The sequence below is a fragment of the Macaca thibetana genome, chromosome 12 (assembly GCF_024542745.1).
Source record: "Macaca thibetana thibetana isolate TM-01 chromosome 12, ASM2454274v1, whole genome shotgun sequence".
Classification (NCBI taxonomy): Eukaryota; Metazoa; Chordata; class Mammalia; order Primates; family Cercopithecidae; genus Macaca; species Macaca thibetana.
The window spans coordinates 19,672,968-19,692,760 of NC_065589.1; the positions used below are offsets into that span (position 1 = coordinate 19,672,968).

At 37.5% G+C, this 19,793-nt stretch overlaps 2 protein-coding genes across 3 annotated transcripts in view; one reads left to right on the forward strand and one right to left on the reverse strand.

Moving 5' to 3' along the window:
- The window catches only part of FARSB (phenylalanyl-tRNA synthetase subunit beta), an 896,824-nt gene that overhangs the window by 511,313 nt on the left and 365,718 nt on the right, over positions 1–19,793 (forward strand). The gene's annotated exons all lie outside the window — the stretch shown is intronic.
- The window catches only part of ACSL3 (acyl-CoA synthetase long chain family member 3), an 81,097-nt gene continuing 70,421 nt past the window's right edge, over positions 9,118–19,793 (reverse strand). For both annotated transcript variants that reach the window (XM_050752078.1, XM_050752077.1), the window contains 2 exons: positions 19,084–19,241; positions 9,118–12,205 (listed from right to left, as the gene is read on the reverse strand). In XM_050752078.1, the coding sequence (XP_050608035.1) occupies positions 12,048–12,205; positions 19,084–19,241 (316 nt within the window). In that variant the 3' untranslated portion in view covers positions 9,118–12,047. The remainder of the gene's footprint in view (positions 12,206–19,083; positions 19,242–19,793) is intronic.

A 19,793-nucleotide genomic window follows, 5' to 3' on the forward strand; every position in this document is an offset into this window, starting at 1 on the left:
CCAAACACCACATATTCTCAATCACAAGTGGGAGGTGAACAATGAGAACACAGGGACACAGGGAGGGGACATCACACACCGGAGCCTGTCAGTGGTGCGAGGAGAGGGAGAGGATCAGAAAAAACAGCTAATGCATTCGGGGCTTCATACCTAGGTGACGGATAGGTGCAGCAAACCACCATAGCACACTTTTACCTCTGTAACAAACCTGCACATCCTGCACATGTATCCCAGAACTTAAAGTAAATTTTTTTTTTAAAGAAACAACATCCAGGCTATTAGCAACGATGTCCCACACCAGCCGGAAATGACACCACAGGGAGAGGGAACAAGGAAAAGCCAGAGGGTCTACAGTGGCGAATCCTGCCCCCTCCCTGTGAAAGTTACTTAAAAGTCCAGGGCCAGGGGCCAGGAGGGAGCAAATAAAGCCTCCAGAATAACCATAAGTGGGCATGAGGCATTGCTGTGAGGCGAGGAACTTGTTCTAAACTGGGCTACGGTGATGATTGTCCAACTCTATAATTTACTAAAAATCATTGAATTATACACTTCTAAAATGGGTGAATTTTATGGTATGTAAATTATACCTCAATAAAGCTATTTTAAAAAAGAAAAAATCCTTAGATGGAAAATTCAATCATGAAATGTGGCCTTCATTTTAATATGCAAACCAAACCAGAAATAGCCAGAATGACTGAAGTCTCAAGAACAGGATAATTATGTTGCCTACTCTAAGCCAAAGTTAACAAAACTCCATTCTGAGGATACAGCAGTCTTTATGTTTGCACATATCTAATGTGTCCGTTTATACTTGGTGCTATACAAAGCACCTGGCACAAAGCCAACAGCCAAGTGTTGTTTTATTAACTGCTCAGGGCAGATGGTCAGTGCCATGCTTGGAACTGGAGACCAGGTGGACAGAATACAGTAAAGTGGGGTGGGGTTGAGGGGTTTGGAGTCAACAAGCCAAGACCAACAGGATGGCTCAGGAAGGTCTGGCAGCATTAGTCAAAAGGCTGGAGTCTGGGGCACCAGACCACATCAAACTAGTGTGCAGTGAGCTTCAGACAGACAAGGTTCCAACCTAGCTGTCACTTACTCTTTTAACTGCTGTAAGCCTCATCCTCATCTGTAAAACAGCATGAATAAGGACACCCGTTTTTGTGTCACTGTCATGCAGATTTATGGAGGTAACATGTATCAAGTTCTGAGTTAACTGTTGTGTCCTGTTGTTCTGTTTTTTGTTGTTGTTGTTGTTGTTTTTGTTTTGTTTTGTTTTGTTTTTTGTAGAGATGAGGTCTCCCTACGTTGCCCAGGCTGGTCTTGAACTCTTGGACTGAAGAGATCCTCCTGCCATAGCATCCCGAAGTACTGAGATAACAGGTGTGAGCCATCATGCCCAGCCTGTATAATGTTCCAGAACTTACAAGCATGAGGATTGCTAATGTCTTGCGAGCATAGCTTCTCAACAGGTTTTTCCAATAGAAGTGATCATCTTTCTGTAGCCTTAAAAGCAAAGAAAAAGCAGGAAGGACTTGGAAGGGGGGGAAAAAAGGACATCCCAATTATAAAATTCAAAAAGCAAATTATTGTTACCAGTACTACAATAGAAAAACTGTCCTTTTTTCATGTATCTGTAATCATATCTAATTGTCAGCCTCGACATCACAGACACACAGGTGACTAGTGATCATGGGCGTCTTGCTATGGTGAGTCTGCGTTCTTCATCCTCTCTACCTGTGAGAACAGTATTGCCAGGGTTTGGGGTCAGGGGGGCAATAAGAAAATGGTGTTTTCTACTGCATGATTCCCATCACTGTGTATGAGCAAGGCTCTGTGTCCGTGCCACTTTGGGAAGATGGGAAGCTGCAGAGCTGGTGAACATCAGCTGCATGGTGGACAGCCCTGTAGGCTGGTGATTCAAAGAAGAGGAACGGGCGGCAGACGGTCACGGACAGCAACATCCATCACCCACGCAGCCCTGCTGCTTCCTGTAAATGCCGCAGAAGAGAGAAGATGAGATATACAAACACAAAGCTGCCTTTGAATTTTACATCAAATTCCTGCCCTTTTTTATTTTACTCATTATTAGCATATTCCCGGGAGGCAGAACAAAACCATTTCTCAAATGACTCAAAAGGCATATGAAATTATTGCTTATTAAGGCCGGGCGCGGTGGCTCACGCCTGTAATCCCAGCACTTTGGGAGGCCGAGGCGGGCGGATCACAAGGTCAGGAGATCGAGACCATCCTGGCTAACACCGTGAAACCCCGTCTCTACTAAAAATGCAAAAAATTAGCCGGGCGAGGCGGCGGGCGCCTGTAGTCCCAGCTACTCGGGAGGCTGAGGCAGGAGAATGGCGTGAACCCGGGAGGCGGAGCTTGCAGTGAGCCGAGATCGCGCCACTGCACTCCAGCCTGGGCGACTAAGCGAGACTCTGTCTCAAAAAAAAAAAAAAAAAAAGAAATTATTGCTTATTAGCAGGGAGGGAAGGGAGGAAGGAAGGAGGTGGAATAAAAAGGAGACACATGACAAAAAAAAAACCTAACACAGGGCTGGGCGCGGTGGCTCACACCTGTAATCCAAGCACTCTAGGAGGTGGAGGCGGGAAGATCACTTGAGGCCAGGAGTTTGCAACCAGCCTGGTCAAGATAGTGAGACCATTTCTCTACAAATAATTTAATTAATTAATTAGTTAATTAATATATAAGCCAGACGTGGCGGTGCACTCCGGTAGTCCCAGCTACTTGGGAGGCTGAGGCAGGAGGATTGCTTGAGCCATGATCACGCCACTACACTCCAGCCTGGGTGACAAAGCAAGACCCCATTTCAAAAAGAAAAAAAGGGAAAAAAGAAAACTAACGCAGGGTCTACAAAGGTTCAGAGGGACGGGACCTGCCTGGGTCACACTACGCACCATGTTTCCCCTTCTTTCCTGCATTTTAGCTACATTGATGATTAAAGGCTAACTGATGAAAAGGCTAAAGTGGCCTAAAACTGGATTACTGGATTAGAGTGATGATTTCGTAGTTCTATGGTTTACTAAAAATCATTGAATTATACACTTAAAATGAGTGAATTTTATGGTATGTAAATTGTACCTCAATAAAGCTATTTTTAAACGGAAAAAAAAAATCCTTAGATGGAAAACTTAAGCATGAAATGTGGCCTTCATTTTAATATGCAAACAAAACTAGAAATAGTCAGAATGTCTGAAGTCCCAAGAACAGGATAATGATGTTGCCATCCCAGGGACAGGACCTGCCTGTGTCATGATACACCATCTTTAGCTAAAATGCGAGTACATTGATTAAAGGCTAATTAATGAAAACGATAGTATATGCAACATTCACTCAGAATCTCTTAGCAGCAAGTCACATGACACTAGACTTGGAGGACACAAAGAATCACTAAAACACCCATTCTTCAGGAATTTAAATTTATCTGAGAAGTCAGGAGATATATATGTACACACACACACACACACACACACACACTCAAAACCAAATAACAATTGGATAGTTTACAAAACTGCTAAGGTTTGATCTACCTTGCCATTCCTCTGTTAGAAAGTTGTCCTGGAGATGAGCTTCCCATTAAGCACAAAAATGTGAGTAAAGGCTTTGTGTTGTCACACTGATTCTAATGGTAAAAGCTGGAATAACCTAAGTGCCTGAGAGAATGGTTTACATTATGATATGTCCATTCTGTGGAATATTGCCTCGCCATTAACAAGGTTATTTATGAATCAGGTCCACTACATGTGTACCGACATAGGAAGATGCCCAATGTATGCTCACAATAAAAAAGGCAAGTTATAGAATCTAGACCAGGATCTAACTGCAGTCTGTATTAGTGTGTTAGGGCTGCCATAACAAAATCACAGACTGGGTGGCTTAAGCAACAAAAATTTATTTTCTCACAATTCTGTTGGCTAGAAGGGCAAGATCAAGGTGTCAGCAGGGCTGGTATCTTTTGAGACCTCTCTTTTTGGCTTGGCATCCCACACTCTTCACTCTGTGGAGACCTGTGTCCTAATCTCCTTGTGCAAGGACTCTAGTCGTATTGGATTAGAGGCCACACTAATGACCTCATGCTAACTTAATCACCTTATTCAAGGCCCTGTCTCCAAATTTACTCACATTCTGAGGTACCAGAGATCGGGACTTCAACATATACATTTGGGGGGAGAGACAAAATTTAATTCATTATATATTTTCTAAAAACCCTGTGTGTATAGGGAGGATTTCCATTTTTAGTCTGTTATCTCCAAATTACTAGAAATTTTATAATGAGCATAAATTCATGTTATGCTAAATAAGCAAATCTTTCTAAAACTAATATGGTATCTTTACACCTGTTTGCCTAACATTCCAAATAAGATTAAAAAAAAAAATCACAATAGCAGGGAGCCTCAAGCCTGGTCTGTAAAGGACGTCTGGTACAATCATCCACAGGTCTCAGCACCGGCCCTGACGAGGGATCACAGGTCAACACTGACACCAGACCCAGAGCCAGAATCCACCAATAAAACAACCGAAAGGCAAAGAAGCACTAGGCAACTTTCAGGGAAAAGATAGAAGAAAAGCATCTTTCTGAATTTCCCTTTTCTTATAGGAGCTGTTTTTAAAAATTAGCAAATCATCTCCTCTTTTTCAAATGGATGTTCTACAGAAAAATATACCATATGATATTGTATTAGTCCATTTTCACACTGCTGATAAAGACATATCCGAGACTGGGTAATTTATAAAGAAAAAGAAGTTTCATGGACTCTTAGTTCCACGTGGCTGGGGAGGCCTCACAATCATGGTGGAAGGCAAAAGGCATGTCTTATATGGCGGCAGGCAAGAGAGAATGAGAGCCAAGTGAGAGGGGAAACCCCTTATAAAACCATCAGCTCTCGTGAGACTTATTCACTATCACGATAACAGTATGGGGGAAACCACTCCCATGATTCAATGATCTCCCACCAGGTCCCTCCCGCAACATATGGGAATTGTAGGAGACACAATTCAAGATGAGATTTGGGTGGGGACACAACCAAACCATATCAGATACTGATACTAATAAAGTTTTACATTTAACAGGAGGAGGAGAAAGGGCATAGCAAATCTATTGGACACACAAGAAGAAAATCTTCTTGAAAAGAGCTGTTTAGGGGCCAAGGTCCTATGTAATTCAGTTATAGAAAAATTAAAATTGAGTCATGAAGCAGTAAATAAGAGAAAAAAGTCAGATTAAGAACATGAAAATAAAGACATGAAGAACATGGGCAGAATTACAAGAAAAAAAAATGGACATACAGAAGACAGGCACAGATACCCATGTATCATGTTATAAAGATGGAACAAACAGAACAAGATTGACAAACAAGGGTATAGTTGAAGAGAGCTTTCAAAAAATATATAAATATGAATGGGATTAGAAAATAAAAGGGTTTCTAGTTTCTTCTTTACTAGAACACTTAAGATAGTTTCAAATATTTTTTCTTAACAATTGATAATTTTGCTAAGATAAAAAAATTTTAAAGCTTATGGTCCATATTTTAGGTGAGGCTTCTTTACACAAGTGTGACTTTTTATTGTAGAAGTAAAGCCAATGTAAAGAATTGTGAAAGTATGAAGAGGAAAATGTCAATTACAATTTTTGGCCAATGTTGGCACATTTCCTTCTAGACTTTTCTCTATGAAATATACACACAACACACACACACACACATTATGACATAAAGTGCCTACTAAATTTTGATTCCTACTTTCTTCCCCCTATATAATTCATAGTATGAAATTCTCACAATATAAAAAGCTATATAAACATTTTTTGTGCCTCTATGATCAAGTGGATGGTGTATAATATTTAACTGGTATCTTACTTTAGTGCACTTAAATTGTTTCCAATTGATGGATTGCTATAAACAACTTCACAGTGAAGGTCTTCCTGGAAGAAATCTCAACCCACATCTCTTGAGTATTTTCTAAGGATAGATTCCTAGATGTGGAATTAGTGGGCAAACCACAGGAAATTTTTTCAACTTCTGGTGCATCTCACTTTCCTACATGAGGTGAGCTGCTGATCTGCTGAACAGGGTTAAAAACAGATTTGGGTGGCTATTTTTTACCATGTCTACCAAATGGCCAACTTTTCTTACATTTGTGGAAGCGTTTAAAGGAATTCTAAGGCCGGGCGCGGTGGCTCATGCCTGTAATCCCACCACTTTGGGAGGCCAAGGCAGGTGGATCACCTGCGGTCAGGAGTTCGAGACCAGCTTAGCTAACATGATGAAACCCCGTCTCTCCTAAAAATATAACATTAGCTGGGCGTGATGGTGGGCACCTGTAATCCCAGCTGAAGCAGGAGAATCACTTGAACCCGGGAGGTGGACGTTGTAGTGAGCTGAGATCACACCACTGCACTCCAGCCTGGGCCAGAGTGAGACACCGTCTCAGAGGAAAAAAAAAAAAAAAAAATCTCGGAGTTCTTGCCCCAATGCTCTCAAGACATCCAAAACATTCAAACCAAGAGACGACTGGAGTGAGGATGGCGTTAGCGCTAAGGCTGAGCAGAGAGGTATTATACAAGGCAGGCAGAGCATCTAGCAGAATAAGGGACTGTGCCCTGGCCACTCATGGAGGTCGTCGAACAGGGCACGTGACCGACAGCGGGGTTGGGAGCTTCGAGGGCAGCACATTGCTGAATTGTTACAGCTGGATATTTTATATGTGAGCACCTTCCCACACAACACCGTTCCTTTCCTACCAGGCCTGAAGCCCCATCCTTCCAGGCCCCCATTAAAGGCATTCGGACTTTCAAGTCTTCAACATCTTCCTCTTCCCAGATTCCAGACGAGGACCTTCTGAGTGGCAACAGGGCCCAGAATATGGTCATGGGGTTGACAAAGTGGCAGGGCTAGGCAGGGTGTTGGAGCTATAGGCTTTTATACATAGACATTTGAAAGTTGGGGCATCAAATTATTCGGACAATGTAGTTATATGTTTTTCATTTCTATTTTGAGGAAAAATGTGGAATTTTGCCTTTATCACAGAACAAATCTTGCAAAGCTATGTTCTTCTGACAGCTATGATCTTTTTTCTTGGGAGTCAGGGGTGGGGAAGGCATACACACAGCCCTCCTAATGAACCGCTATTCTTTGCCACTCTCTTATACCTTTTGTATTCTTAATATGATTATGGTCATGAAGAAAAATCAGAGAATGATTTACTTCTACATGTTTCATGATAAAGTACAAACCCTTTACAAAGAAATATTGATATAAGCCACATAAACAAACATTCTGGAGTCCTCAATAATTTATTTCAGAACATAAAGAGGTCCTGAAACCAGAAAGTTTAAGAACTACTGCCTTAATCAACATGTGAAAAACCATACAGGCGAGAAATCCTATGAACATATAGTATCTAAAATCTCTAAAGACTGCTCCTCCCTTATTCAACATGTGAGAGTTCATACAAGTTAAAAACCAATAACCTACGAATATAAAGAGGGGAAATCTTTAGCAAAAAGCGTCGTTTAGTAACCAGTAAAGAATTAATACTAGAGAAACTCCACAAATGTGGCCAATGTGGAGAATTTTCCCCTTGTAGCTTGGAGCTTGATGAAACACGAAAGAACTGCACTGAGAAGAATCCTACAAGGGCAGACAGTGTGGGAAAACCCACAGCTATAGCTCTTCACTCTCTCAACATGAGAAGGTACATTCCAGAGAGAAAAACCGTAAGTGCACTAACATGGGAAAACTTTCAGCACCAAAACATTCATATGGGAGACAAACCTTGTTTCTACAAAAGTAATCCATGCAGAAAAGTCACTTTCTTATAGAATAACAAAAAACCCACACAGAACAACCTTTCTTCACAAACAAATGAGAATGAATCTAAGAAAAAAATCACCAAATGCAGGAAGTTGCTTTTGAATGAATCCCACCAAAGGCAACATAATTCAAAAGCACTAAATAAAGACACTAATGGGGGTTTGCTGAAAAGCATTTTGAAAAATCCAAACCAGAAATAGGCATGTAACATTAGAGGATACGTATGCACTGTTATAACTTTGTTAACATTTCAATTCACTCAAAACCAGTTACTCAACACCTCCTCTGGGGGCCATGCATGCACCATGTTAAGGCATCTGGTAACAGAGGCAATTCTGAGACAGACAGGCCCTTGCGGACTATATGCTTGCGTGTGGACCAACTAATTAGGAAGAAAACAGAGGCAGATTTTATCAGATTGAAGATAATGTTATTAAATAAATCAGGCTATATATCAGCATATAACCTGTTTAATGTTATGCCATAAAAACCATTCCATGACACTATAGACCAGCCTCATTCTAAAATCATTTGCATATTTGGTGTGGTAGAAATATTAAGTTACCAATATTTAAAAGAATAACCTGAGCAAAGTTAATGAAGAGAAATTAGGCACAACTGTCTAATGCAACACACACAGCGAGAAGATGCCAAATGTTTATGTAAAGATACCTTTAACTCGTTTTGTTACAGGATGACACAGAGACGAAAGTATGCTATGATAAAGTTACATACACCCACAAATACTGACTGGCAGTCAAAGATGGGATGGGTGAGGGAGATTCGTTTCCAAAATACAGCATAATACAACTCTTCCTCCCACAATCATTGGATTAAATGTTGGCACAAAGTTTAGATATTTCTGCCACATTGTAGATTCTACACCATTAATTTTGATGCCAAATTTTAATTTACAATCTCCATTCGAGATTTTATGCTGTATGAATATTTTGGAATTTAAAATTCTGACAGTATATCTTCTGGGCAGTCAAAACCAAAAAGGAGGAATGGAAAGGAGGAATTCAGAAAGGGTTAGGGAAAACTTAGAACATACAAAGGCTAGGAAACAAAGTAGATTATTAACAGAACTTCTAGAATAAAAAGTTTTCCTTTGGTTAGGGTGTTAGGTTGTTAGGCCAGGATGGAAAATTCCCCAAACTCCTTCTTCAACAAGTATTTCAGGAATGTCAATTAAAGTTTCACTTTTATGGAAAGAGTTTTTCCTAAAAAACAAAACCAAAAAAAAAAAAAAACCCAATATATTAACAGCTTTAATATCAGAAACTTCAATTTTTATGTATCTTTATTCTTCAAACTTCATGTCAATTACAAATAAATAGTCCATACCATATAGCTCTTTATGATTTACATGTCTTCAGGCAGAAAACAGCAATAACCAAGAATACATCAGAAATGAACTCACAGTAAATAACCAATTTTAAGTAGAGAAAGGATATATGACATTTCAGTGTGGTCCAATATGTACACTGTTTAAAAGTGGATCCCCCTGTAAAACATCACAGATGTACATAATTCTTATGGAAAAAAAGGAGCCCACACATCAGAGATTTCTTAAAAATTTTTCAAAGTTGTATCACAGGGACTAGTTAAAAACGGTAAAATATTGAGTATTTTAGCAGCAAACAAATAAGTTATTACAGGTTAATCTGTTTTTAAACGTTGCTGAAAAAGTTGCAAGCTTTAGAGAACATTACAAATACCAAATCCACTAGTGAAAAGCAAAGTAGTATTTAGAAAGTAGATACTACTTCAAGGTTTGTTCTGTGTCAGCAAAAACTTTTTAATGCAGTTTCTGCTAAGAAAGATGTCAGTGGAGGAGAGGTGGGAGAAAAATGGAGGTGGCCACCAGTCTTTGCTATAAGCTGCTAAACTTACTGGAACATGAAATGTTTACGAATTCTTCATACAGCTTAGCTTATTCCCAGTAAACAATAGTTCTTAAGAGCCATTCTTTTAGATCTATATCCTGTTGTCAAATATTTGTATTAGATTTAGCAATTTGAAATTCCTTAAAGTTTTCCTCCCCAAGTATCTCCTGGTTAAACCAGTGTTTCTTATATGAGTCATAATTGGGTGGTTTTTTTCATTGAACAATTTTTTCCTCTTGAAAGGGTAATTTTAGAGGATATTATAAGTCACTAAAGATAGTTTTGCTTACAGAGAAATTTGTTGAAAAGGGGACTCTACTTACTTAATTTCATGTTCTACTGTGGCATCTGACACCTGCCAACTGACATTTTAGGACTGAAAGGAATTATAAACTTCATATGGGAAAACAAACCAAACTAGATAAAGTTTAAGCCTGCCTCATTAGATGGTTCAATCAGTGATCAGCTACTCAAGTCACAATTATCAGTATCTCTCCTTTGAAGCATTAACACTTTTTTCCTAGATACAATCTCCTTTTTCAATCACCTGAAAGCAAACAATTATTCTAAAGACAAGGCATCGGAAACGAATTCTCTCCACCCACCAAGATTTAATTTGTAGATCACAACATCCTCATATTGAAGTTCCATTTAATATTTTTACTTCTTCTTGGCAGTTATCCCAAACATTAATATTTAATTATGAAAAGAGAAAAGCATTCAAAACATAATACAAATATACAAGAATACAAGAAAAGTTTAAAACAAAACAAACACTGTATTGTAATGTCTCCACACAGGATGCTTGTGATGTGACCACACACTACATGGTCCTGGCTGCTCCAAACACTCCCCTTACTTTACACAGACCTAGGTTCATCTTTGTTTTTTTTTTCTTTTTACTGCCTTTTGATGCCTACAGTAACTGAGAATCAAGAAAACAACTAGTCTGACATGAAAAATGTGGTGCCTACGATTTAACGCCTGATTTGAGCATATCTTAATTGGTGTACTATTGCTTTTGATAATCCAGAAATAACAACAGACAAGCAGTAACATATGAAGAGACTTACTATGTATCACACAAGCAATGTTTCTGAATCACAAACAATTTCAACACTGACATCAAAACCTATAAATTAAATCTTAACTCACATGGTTATAAAGTTAAATTTTCATGTATCTTAGTGAGAATGCTATTATCAAATGCATTCTAAATTATTTCATTTTCTAGTGTAGAAAGGTTATGTAGAAAGGATAAGGTGCTTTTTAAATAAGCTACCACTGACTCTCTCACACACATCCATACACGCATCAGTGCAAACTATGAAAAATACTAATTTTTAAATGAGATATATGATTATCTAGACTAAAAGGAGACTTTGGGATAGAATAATTTTCCATGACTAATTTGTTTATAAATATAGATAACTCGATGTACATATAGGCAATGAAATATTCAAAGAATAACTTTATATACTCTTTTAAATTCTATCCTCTCTTTCAGAATTGCTTCCACTTAAGTTTGGACATTTTCTAGTTTCGACAGCTGAATAGAAGACTTCATTGAACATTCTGATAGTAAGCTACTAGAGACTAATTATCAACTGGTGCTACATGTGCTGTGTTATCTCCCTTACTATTAAACTATAACCCTCTCTTGCTATTTTGTTTCATGCATCACCAAACTTCATTTTTTCTAATAAAAAATAAATATATAAAGAAGACACTGACAGGCATATATTCACAAGATCTCAATTTCTTAAAACATAAGTACGGGTATATTTATTTCTCTCAAATGCATACAAGACAATAATTACACAGCAACAAATCTTTTGTTCAACAATGATTTGATTCACAAGCATTTGAAATTTACATAATTTCATATCAATACCCTTGTATTTTTAAATACAGTAAGTAAAAAAGCCCCCAAATAACCAATTCTTATATTTCCTATTTACCCCTCTATACATCCAAACTTTAAAAAGTTACAAACTGAACATTATACAGAACATATAAATCATGTTTAAAAACTTGAGGTTTTAAAATCACTGCTTCCCCGATATGATTCAGAAAAATTCGCATACTGACAAGTACAGTCATAGGTGGTAAAGTAAGTTGGTGGCGGGGAAAATGAAAGAAGAGACAGACACAAGTTTTCTGTCTTAATGTTTTACTAATCCTGTCAGTTAAAAATGGTGACGTCATGAGAAGTAATAGTTTAATATGAGGAATGGAGTTTGCCTCGCAGCTTGAGACATGCATTTCAAGTATTTTCCTATTTGATCTGAGCTCACTGTAGCAAACTGATGCCAGAAGAGAGTAATTATTTTCTTCCATACATTCGCTCGATGTCTGCCTGGTAATGTGTTTTAAGCTCTTTGCGTTTCAGCTTGAAGGCATCTGTCACCAGACCAGTTTCAGGGGTCCACGGTTCAGGGCTCAAACGAATTTTTACTGGAATTTCAAACTTTTCCAGACTTGCTAAGATGATTTTAAAAAAAAGAAAATGTATTTAAGTTCTTAGCAAATGGTGTCACTTCCCCACTTTTTGAGTACCCATCAAAATGCACAACCAACAAGTGAACCATGCATGTCACTTCTAAAGAATCCACTCCTCAAAATACTAACGTAAGTAAAACAAGAAACTACTTAACAAGTCCCCACCAAGAGGAAAATGAGCTAAATAAAATATGATAGAGGGACAAAACAGAACATAATTCTATCATTGAAAACTATGGCTCATGCCTGTAATCCCAGGAACTTTGAAGGCTCAGGCAGGAAGATCGCTTGAGCCAGGAATTTGAGGCCAGCCTGGGTAACATAGCGAGACCCTGTCTTGTCTCTAAAATAAATAATTTTAAAAAAATTTTTAATAGAAATAAAAAATAGGAGCTGGGTATAGTGGCATACACTTATAATACCAGTTACTCAGGAGGCTGAGGTGGGACGATGACTTGAGCCCAGGAGATCTGAAGATGCAGTGAGCTATGATTGTGCTACTGCACTCCAGCCTGGGCAACAGGATATCTAATAGGATATCCAATAGGGTATCCAACAGGTATCCAATAGGGTATCCAATACAGTCATGCATCTCTTAATGACAGGGATATGTTCTGAGAAATGCATCACTTGGCAGTTTTGCCATCATGGGAACAACATAGTGTAACTTACACAAATGTCGATGGTATAGCCTACTATATACATACATGTAGGCTGCATTATATAGCCTATGGCCCCTTGGCTACAAACCTGCACAGCATGTTATTGTACTGAATACCATAGGTAATTGTAACACAATGCTTAAGTGTTTGTGTATTTAAGCATATCTAAACATAGAAAAGGCAGTAAAAATATATTATAATCTTCTGTGACCACTGTCATATATGCAGCATAAATGCATAATGTTAGGTTTAAAAAAAAAAAAAAAAAGACAAGTTCCAGCACCGGCCACATAAACTTATATGCACCTAGATGTGAGAAGGATACATACACCAAGCTATAAACTTCACGCCTCTAGAGCCCGGTATCCAGGAGAAAAGAAATGGGGAAATTCACTTTTTCCTTTACATCTATTTGTTTTCTTTGAATTTATTATACAGAGCACATTTACTTCAGAAATTAAAAATAATAATGTTTAAGACAAATTATGTCACTGAACCAGGATATTCCCTACAAGCTATGTGGAGACAGAATGCCTGCTCACTATTGTGTTCCTAACATATTGCCTAATACTCAGGAGATTCATGAGAGTGCAAATGTAGGGAGAAAGGAAGGGAAGAAAGTAAAGCGTTTAAAGGAGATTAAGGGGCAGATGTAGTTTTGAAAAACCGTATGTCATCACTAGGACTGACTTATTTTTCTAAGCATTCGTTCAACAAATATTAAACACCTATTACTACATGTAAAGTGCTTTACTAAACATTCTTTTAAAAATATAAAAAATGACGAGTTTCTGCTCTCAAGTGGCATGCAATCTAACAAAGGGAAATGGGTAAACAGCTAGCCATATGACACACAAAAGAAATGTGTTAAGGAGTGATGTCAGCAAGATGACAATATAGGAAAAGACAGTCTCTCCTTCCTCTACAGAAACATGGATTTAACAATGCTATATGGGCCTATTTGTTGCCTGTGTAAGAAACTCAGAAACCAGTTAAGAGGTTCCTGCACTCCAGTACAGCAGGAAACCAACCACATCAAAGGCTGATAGAAAAATGCAAGGCATTCGCTTGCCAAAGACTCTCCCCTCAGCACAGTACAAAGTAATAAGGAAGAAATCCCTAACTTCTGACTTCTCCCTAGGGAAGAGGAGGAGTGGAACATACACCCAATATTCTGACTTCTGTGGTGCAAGGAACTTGCTTCTGTCTTTCCTGAATCTAAATAACAGGAATAGGGCACCAGGTTGGGAACTGTCAAGAACAAAGATTAACATGCACCAGAGGCTGCAGTATCACAGACACTAGGTAGAGCTCCAGTACCAGTACCATGGCTAACTATAGCACCAGTGAGGCCACAATATCACAGACAGACACCAGAGGGAGCTCCTGAGTAGAAACCAGCAGATCTCTTGAATTAGATTGTACCCGACAAACCCAAAAAGGACACAGCCTCAGAAAAGGCTTAAGATGGCTGGCTCTAGAACTCGTAGTAGGGCTGACTGGACAAAGTCCTCTCAATACAAAAGCAGACTGTAAGACAGAGAAAGGTAGCCGATTTTTCAAATTGCTGACATCCCAACAAAAATAAAGACATACAAAGAAATAGAAAAACATAGGCTATCAAAAGATCAAATTAAACCTCCAGAAATAAACCACAGAAAGACATGGAGATAGATGAATTACCAAATTCAAAATAACTGTCATAAGAAAGCTCAATGAATTACAAGAGAGTACAGATAGACACCTGAAAAAAAAACAAGAAAACAATGCATGAACAAAATGAAAATATAAATGAAAGAAATTTTTTTTAAATGAAGAACCAAATAGAAATTCTGGAACTAAATACAATAAATGGATTGAAAAATTCACTAGAGGATCAACAGTGACTTGATCAGGTAGAAAAAAGAATCTATGAACTCAAAGACAGAACTTCTGAAATGAGTAAGAGGAGCAAAAATGTAAAAATGAGGAGAACCTAAGGAACGAAGGGGACACCATCAAGTGGAAAACGCTCGCTATAGGGGTTCAGAAAAAGAAGAGAGAAAGGAGCACAAAGCCTATTTGAAGATATCATGGCCAAAACCTTCCTATATCTGAGAAGAGAAATGGGAGTATAAATTCAAGAAGCTCAAAACACTCTACTAGGAAGAGAACTACACCAAAACACACTTGTAATCAAGCTGTCAAAAGTCACAAAAAATCTTGAAAGCAGCAAGAGAAAAATGACTAATCACATACAAGAAAGCTCTCACTGAACTATCATTTATCAGCAGAAAGCTGGCAGGTTAGAAAGTAGTAGTATTCAAAATACTGAAAGAAAAAAAAAATTGCCAAACAAGAACACTGTAACCTAAACCTGTCCTTCAAAAATAAAGGAAAAATTAAGACTCCTTGATAAACAACAGTAGAGGGAGTTTATCACCACTAGACCTGCCCTACAAAAATTAATACTTCAAATTAAAGCAAAATGAAAACAAACAGTAACACAAAACCATAAGAAACTACAAGACTCCTTGGTAAAGGTAAATACACAGGCAAATACAGAATTCTGACAGTAATCTGATATAGGTGCATAAGTCACATTTAAATCTGTATAGAATTTAAAAAACAAAGACATAAAAAGTAATTATGAATCTATATTAATGACTATACAATAAAAAGGTCTTTTTTGAGGGAGTAGCAGAGATAAAGGAGTCAAGTTTTTATATTAGATGGAAGATTAAGCTGTTATCAAACTAAAATAGACTGTTATTTTAAGATGTTTTATGTAACTGCATTGACAACCACAAAGAAAATGTCTATAGAACATACACAAAGAAAAAAGACAAGGGAATCAAAGAATGTAATTATACACACAAATAATGAACAAAACAAAAGAAGGCAGCAAGAGAGGAAAAGCTACAAGATATACAGAAAATAGTTAACAAAATGGATATAGAAATGAAAAGTCTTTCATATCAATAATTACCTGAAATGTAAATGTTGATTAAATGCCCAATTAAAAGATACAGATTGACCAACTGAATATAAAACAAGACTCAAGTATATGTCATCTACAAGAAACACACTCTAGATCTAAGGGCATGCATAGCCTAAAGTGAAGGATGAAAATAGATATTCCATGAAAATAAGAACCTAAAGGGGATGGCCATACTTAAATAAAACAGACTTTAAAACAAAAATTGTCACAAGAGACAAAGAAGGACATTAATTATAATATAATGATAAAAGAGTCAATTCTCCAGGATGATATAACAATTATAAATATACACATAACTTGAGTTTCTAAATATATGAAGCAAACACTGACATAACTGGAGGGGGGAATAGAAAGCAATACAATAATAGTAGGAGACTTCAATACTCCACTTTCATTTATGAGTAGAACCATCAGAAGATCAATAAGAAAATACATTATATGTAGACAAGTCTAAAGACACACACACACAACCTTTATAACCAATAAAGATTCCAGCAAAGTTGCAGGATAAAAAAAAATCAACATGAAAAATCAACTGCATGTCTATACACTAACAGTAACTGTTCTCAAAAAGAAATTAAGAAAACAATACCATTTAATGTAGCATTAAAAAGGATGAAATACTTAGGAATAAACCTAACCAAGGAGGTGAAAGATTTGCACCCTGAAAACTACAAAATGTTGCTAAAAGATATTTTAAAAGACACAAATAAATGCAATGTCCTGATAAGGTTTGGTTCTGGGTCCCCACCCAAATCTCATCTCAAATTATAATCCCCATAATCCCCACATGTCAAGGGAGGAACCTGTTGGGAGGTGATTGGATCATGTACAGAGTACAGAGTTTCCTGAGAAAATTAAATACAGTATTAATAACTGCCATAGGATCTAACAATCTCATTTCTAGGTATACATTCAAAATAATTCAAAGCAGATCATGGGTGCGGTTTCCCCATGTTGTTCTCGTGATGGTGAGTGAGATCTCACAAGATCTGACGGTTTTAGGGGCTCTTCCCCCTTCGCTCTCTCTCTTCATTTGCTCTCTCGCCTGCCGCCATGTAAGATGTGTCTTTGCTTCTCTCTCCCTCTCCCCTTCTGCCATAATTGTATAATAAGTTTTCTGAGGCCTCCCCCAGTCATGCAAAAGTGAGTGAATTAAACCTCTTTCCTTTATAAATTACCCAGTCTCCGGTATGTCTTTATAGCAGTGTGAGAACAGACTACTCCATGTTCAGAATTTATAAGAAACTTGCACAACTTAACTACAGGGGTGAGGTTGGGGGGGATCCTGATTTTAAAATGGGCAAAGGACTTGAATTGACAATTTTCTGCAAAAGATACGTAAATGGCCAACAAGTATATATAAGAAGCCCAACGTAACTAATAAAAAGAGAAATGCAAATCAAAAACCACAATGAGGTATCACTTCACGTCTGTTAGAATGGATATTAGAAAAAAATATATATATAACAAATGTTGGTGAGGATGTGGAGAAATGGAAACCCTTAATACTGTTGGTGGGAATGTAAATCAATAGTCATTATGCAACAGAGTACAGAGTTTCCTGAGAAAATTAAATACAGTATTAATAACTGCCATAGGATCTAACAATCTCATTTCTAGGTATACATTCAAAATAATTCAAAGCAGCATCTCAAAGCCATACTTGCACATCTACGTTCATCACAGCATTATTCACAATACCCAAGAGGTAGAAGCAACACAAATGTCCAAACATAGATGAATGGATAAAGAAAATGTGCAATATACATACAATGGAACATTATGCACCCTAAAAAAGAAAAATCCTATCACATGGTACAATATGAATAAACCTGAAGATATGCTACACTAAATAAGTCAGTTACAAAAGAATAAATACTGTATGATTCCACACGTATGAAGTACCTCAAGTAGTCAAAATTTTAGAAACAGAAAGTAAAAAGGTGGAGGGAAGGGAGAGAGGGGGAAGGGGAATTAGTGTAATGGGTATAGTGTTTCAGTTTTGCAAGATGAAATAGTTCTAAAGATCAGTTGTGCAATAATGTAAATACACTAAACACTACTGAATTGTACACTTAAAATGTTAAGACAGTAAATTGAATGTTATGAGATTTTTACTACAATAAAAGAAAGAAATACGCAAAATTAAAGACATAAAGTGCCTTGGGAGTAAAAAAAGATGTATTAACTCTAACTTGTAAAAGTAAACATAGAAATAATACACAAGGTTTGAGTCTTCAAACATTAAAAGTATTTCAGGAGTGGTTTCCAAAGGAATATACACTATGAGCAAAACCAGTAAGGCATGTACCACAGGGCTGACTTAAAAGACTGAGTGGAATCTGACATTACTGAAATGTGAAGAGACTAAAAAGTAAATGCTGGAGCCTGGCATGGTGACACATGCTTGTAGTCCCAGGTACTCAGGAAGCTAAGTTGGGAGGATCGCTGGAGCCAGGCTGGTTCAAGACCAGCCTGGCCAACATAGTGAGACCTCGTCTCAACAACGAAATAAAAAAAAAAAATTTTTTTTTTTTAATTAGCTTGGCATAGTGGCATGCACTGGTAGTCCTGGCTACTTGGGAGGCTGGGGTGAAGAATCGCTTGAGCCTGGGAGTTCAAGGTTGCAGTAAGCTATGATTGTGTCACTGTATTCCAGTTTGGGCAACAGAAGAGACCCTGTCTCTTAAAAAAAAAAATAAAAAATAAAAAATAATTCATGTTTGTTTTATGCTTGACCCAACAACTCAAAAGACACAGATGTTTTGATTAAACCAAAAATATTAAACTAGTCTTCGGCACCCCTCACCCCACCAAAAATGGTTATGAAGCTATTAGTACAACCAACCACCAGTACTCTTCTAACATTGTATAAAGTTTCAAAAGGAGTTCTGGCCTAATCACTATGGGCTAGTGTGGCCAGGAAACTGGGCAAGGCCTTGAAGAACAGCTGAGAAAAGAGAAAGGGTCAACCCAGAAAGCAAAGGTTGCAGAGACAAGAACATTCAAGATACATGTACATCAGTTTGGTGGGAGAGGAAAATTTGTGTAGCAGGGCTTGAATGGCGGACTGATAAGTTTACTCTTCCATATACTAATGGTAGAAATGGTTTCTGAGCAGAAAGTGATGAACCCTAAACCTTAAAACAGGTTGAATGCATGTAAGTACTCTCTTCCCATCTCAGTTCTTACTATCAGTTTAACCGAATACTCACCTGAAATAGCAGCTTCGGAAAGCACTTTAAGTACCTCATTTTCCATTTCACAACTGTTACACAGCTCCTCCCAAGTCCCTTTAAGTCCTTTCTTTCGAGCTAGTTCAGTTAGTTCCTTTTGATTTGGCACAACAAATCCAATGACATAAGAATGATAACTGAAATATAGAAAGAATAACTTAGATAAGGAACAAAATGGTATACTGTGTTAACTGCAGTTATTATTGCAGTGACAAGCAGTAAATAACTCCTCACTATTTTTTTTAAATGCATGTGCCATACTTGGCACTGGCATACCCATTTCATGCAACTGCCAGTTTTACTGTTTGACTCATAATATGTTCCAATGCTTTGGCAGAGTTCATTGCTAAATAAATCTCAATCTGACATTTCATGATAAACTTCCACTATGAAAAACTGTTACGAAGAGTGCCATGTACACATTTAAAAAGTTACAAATATTAGAAAATTCATCTTTAAACCTTATCAGTATTTCATAGCACGTGTTTTAAAAAACTTAAAATCTAACATAAATTTAAAACTATCTAAAAAATTCAGCAATGATTCAAAACGACGTGAATATATTCATTTTTTTCTTTTGTTATGAGAATTTGTATTGATAGAGGAACTCTATGCCCAATGAAGGCAGATACTTTTTTGAAGGCCATAAACAGTAACATCAGGAAGAGGATACTTCTGGTTACTATCAC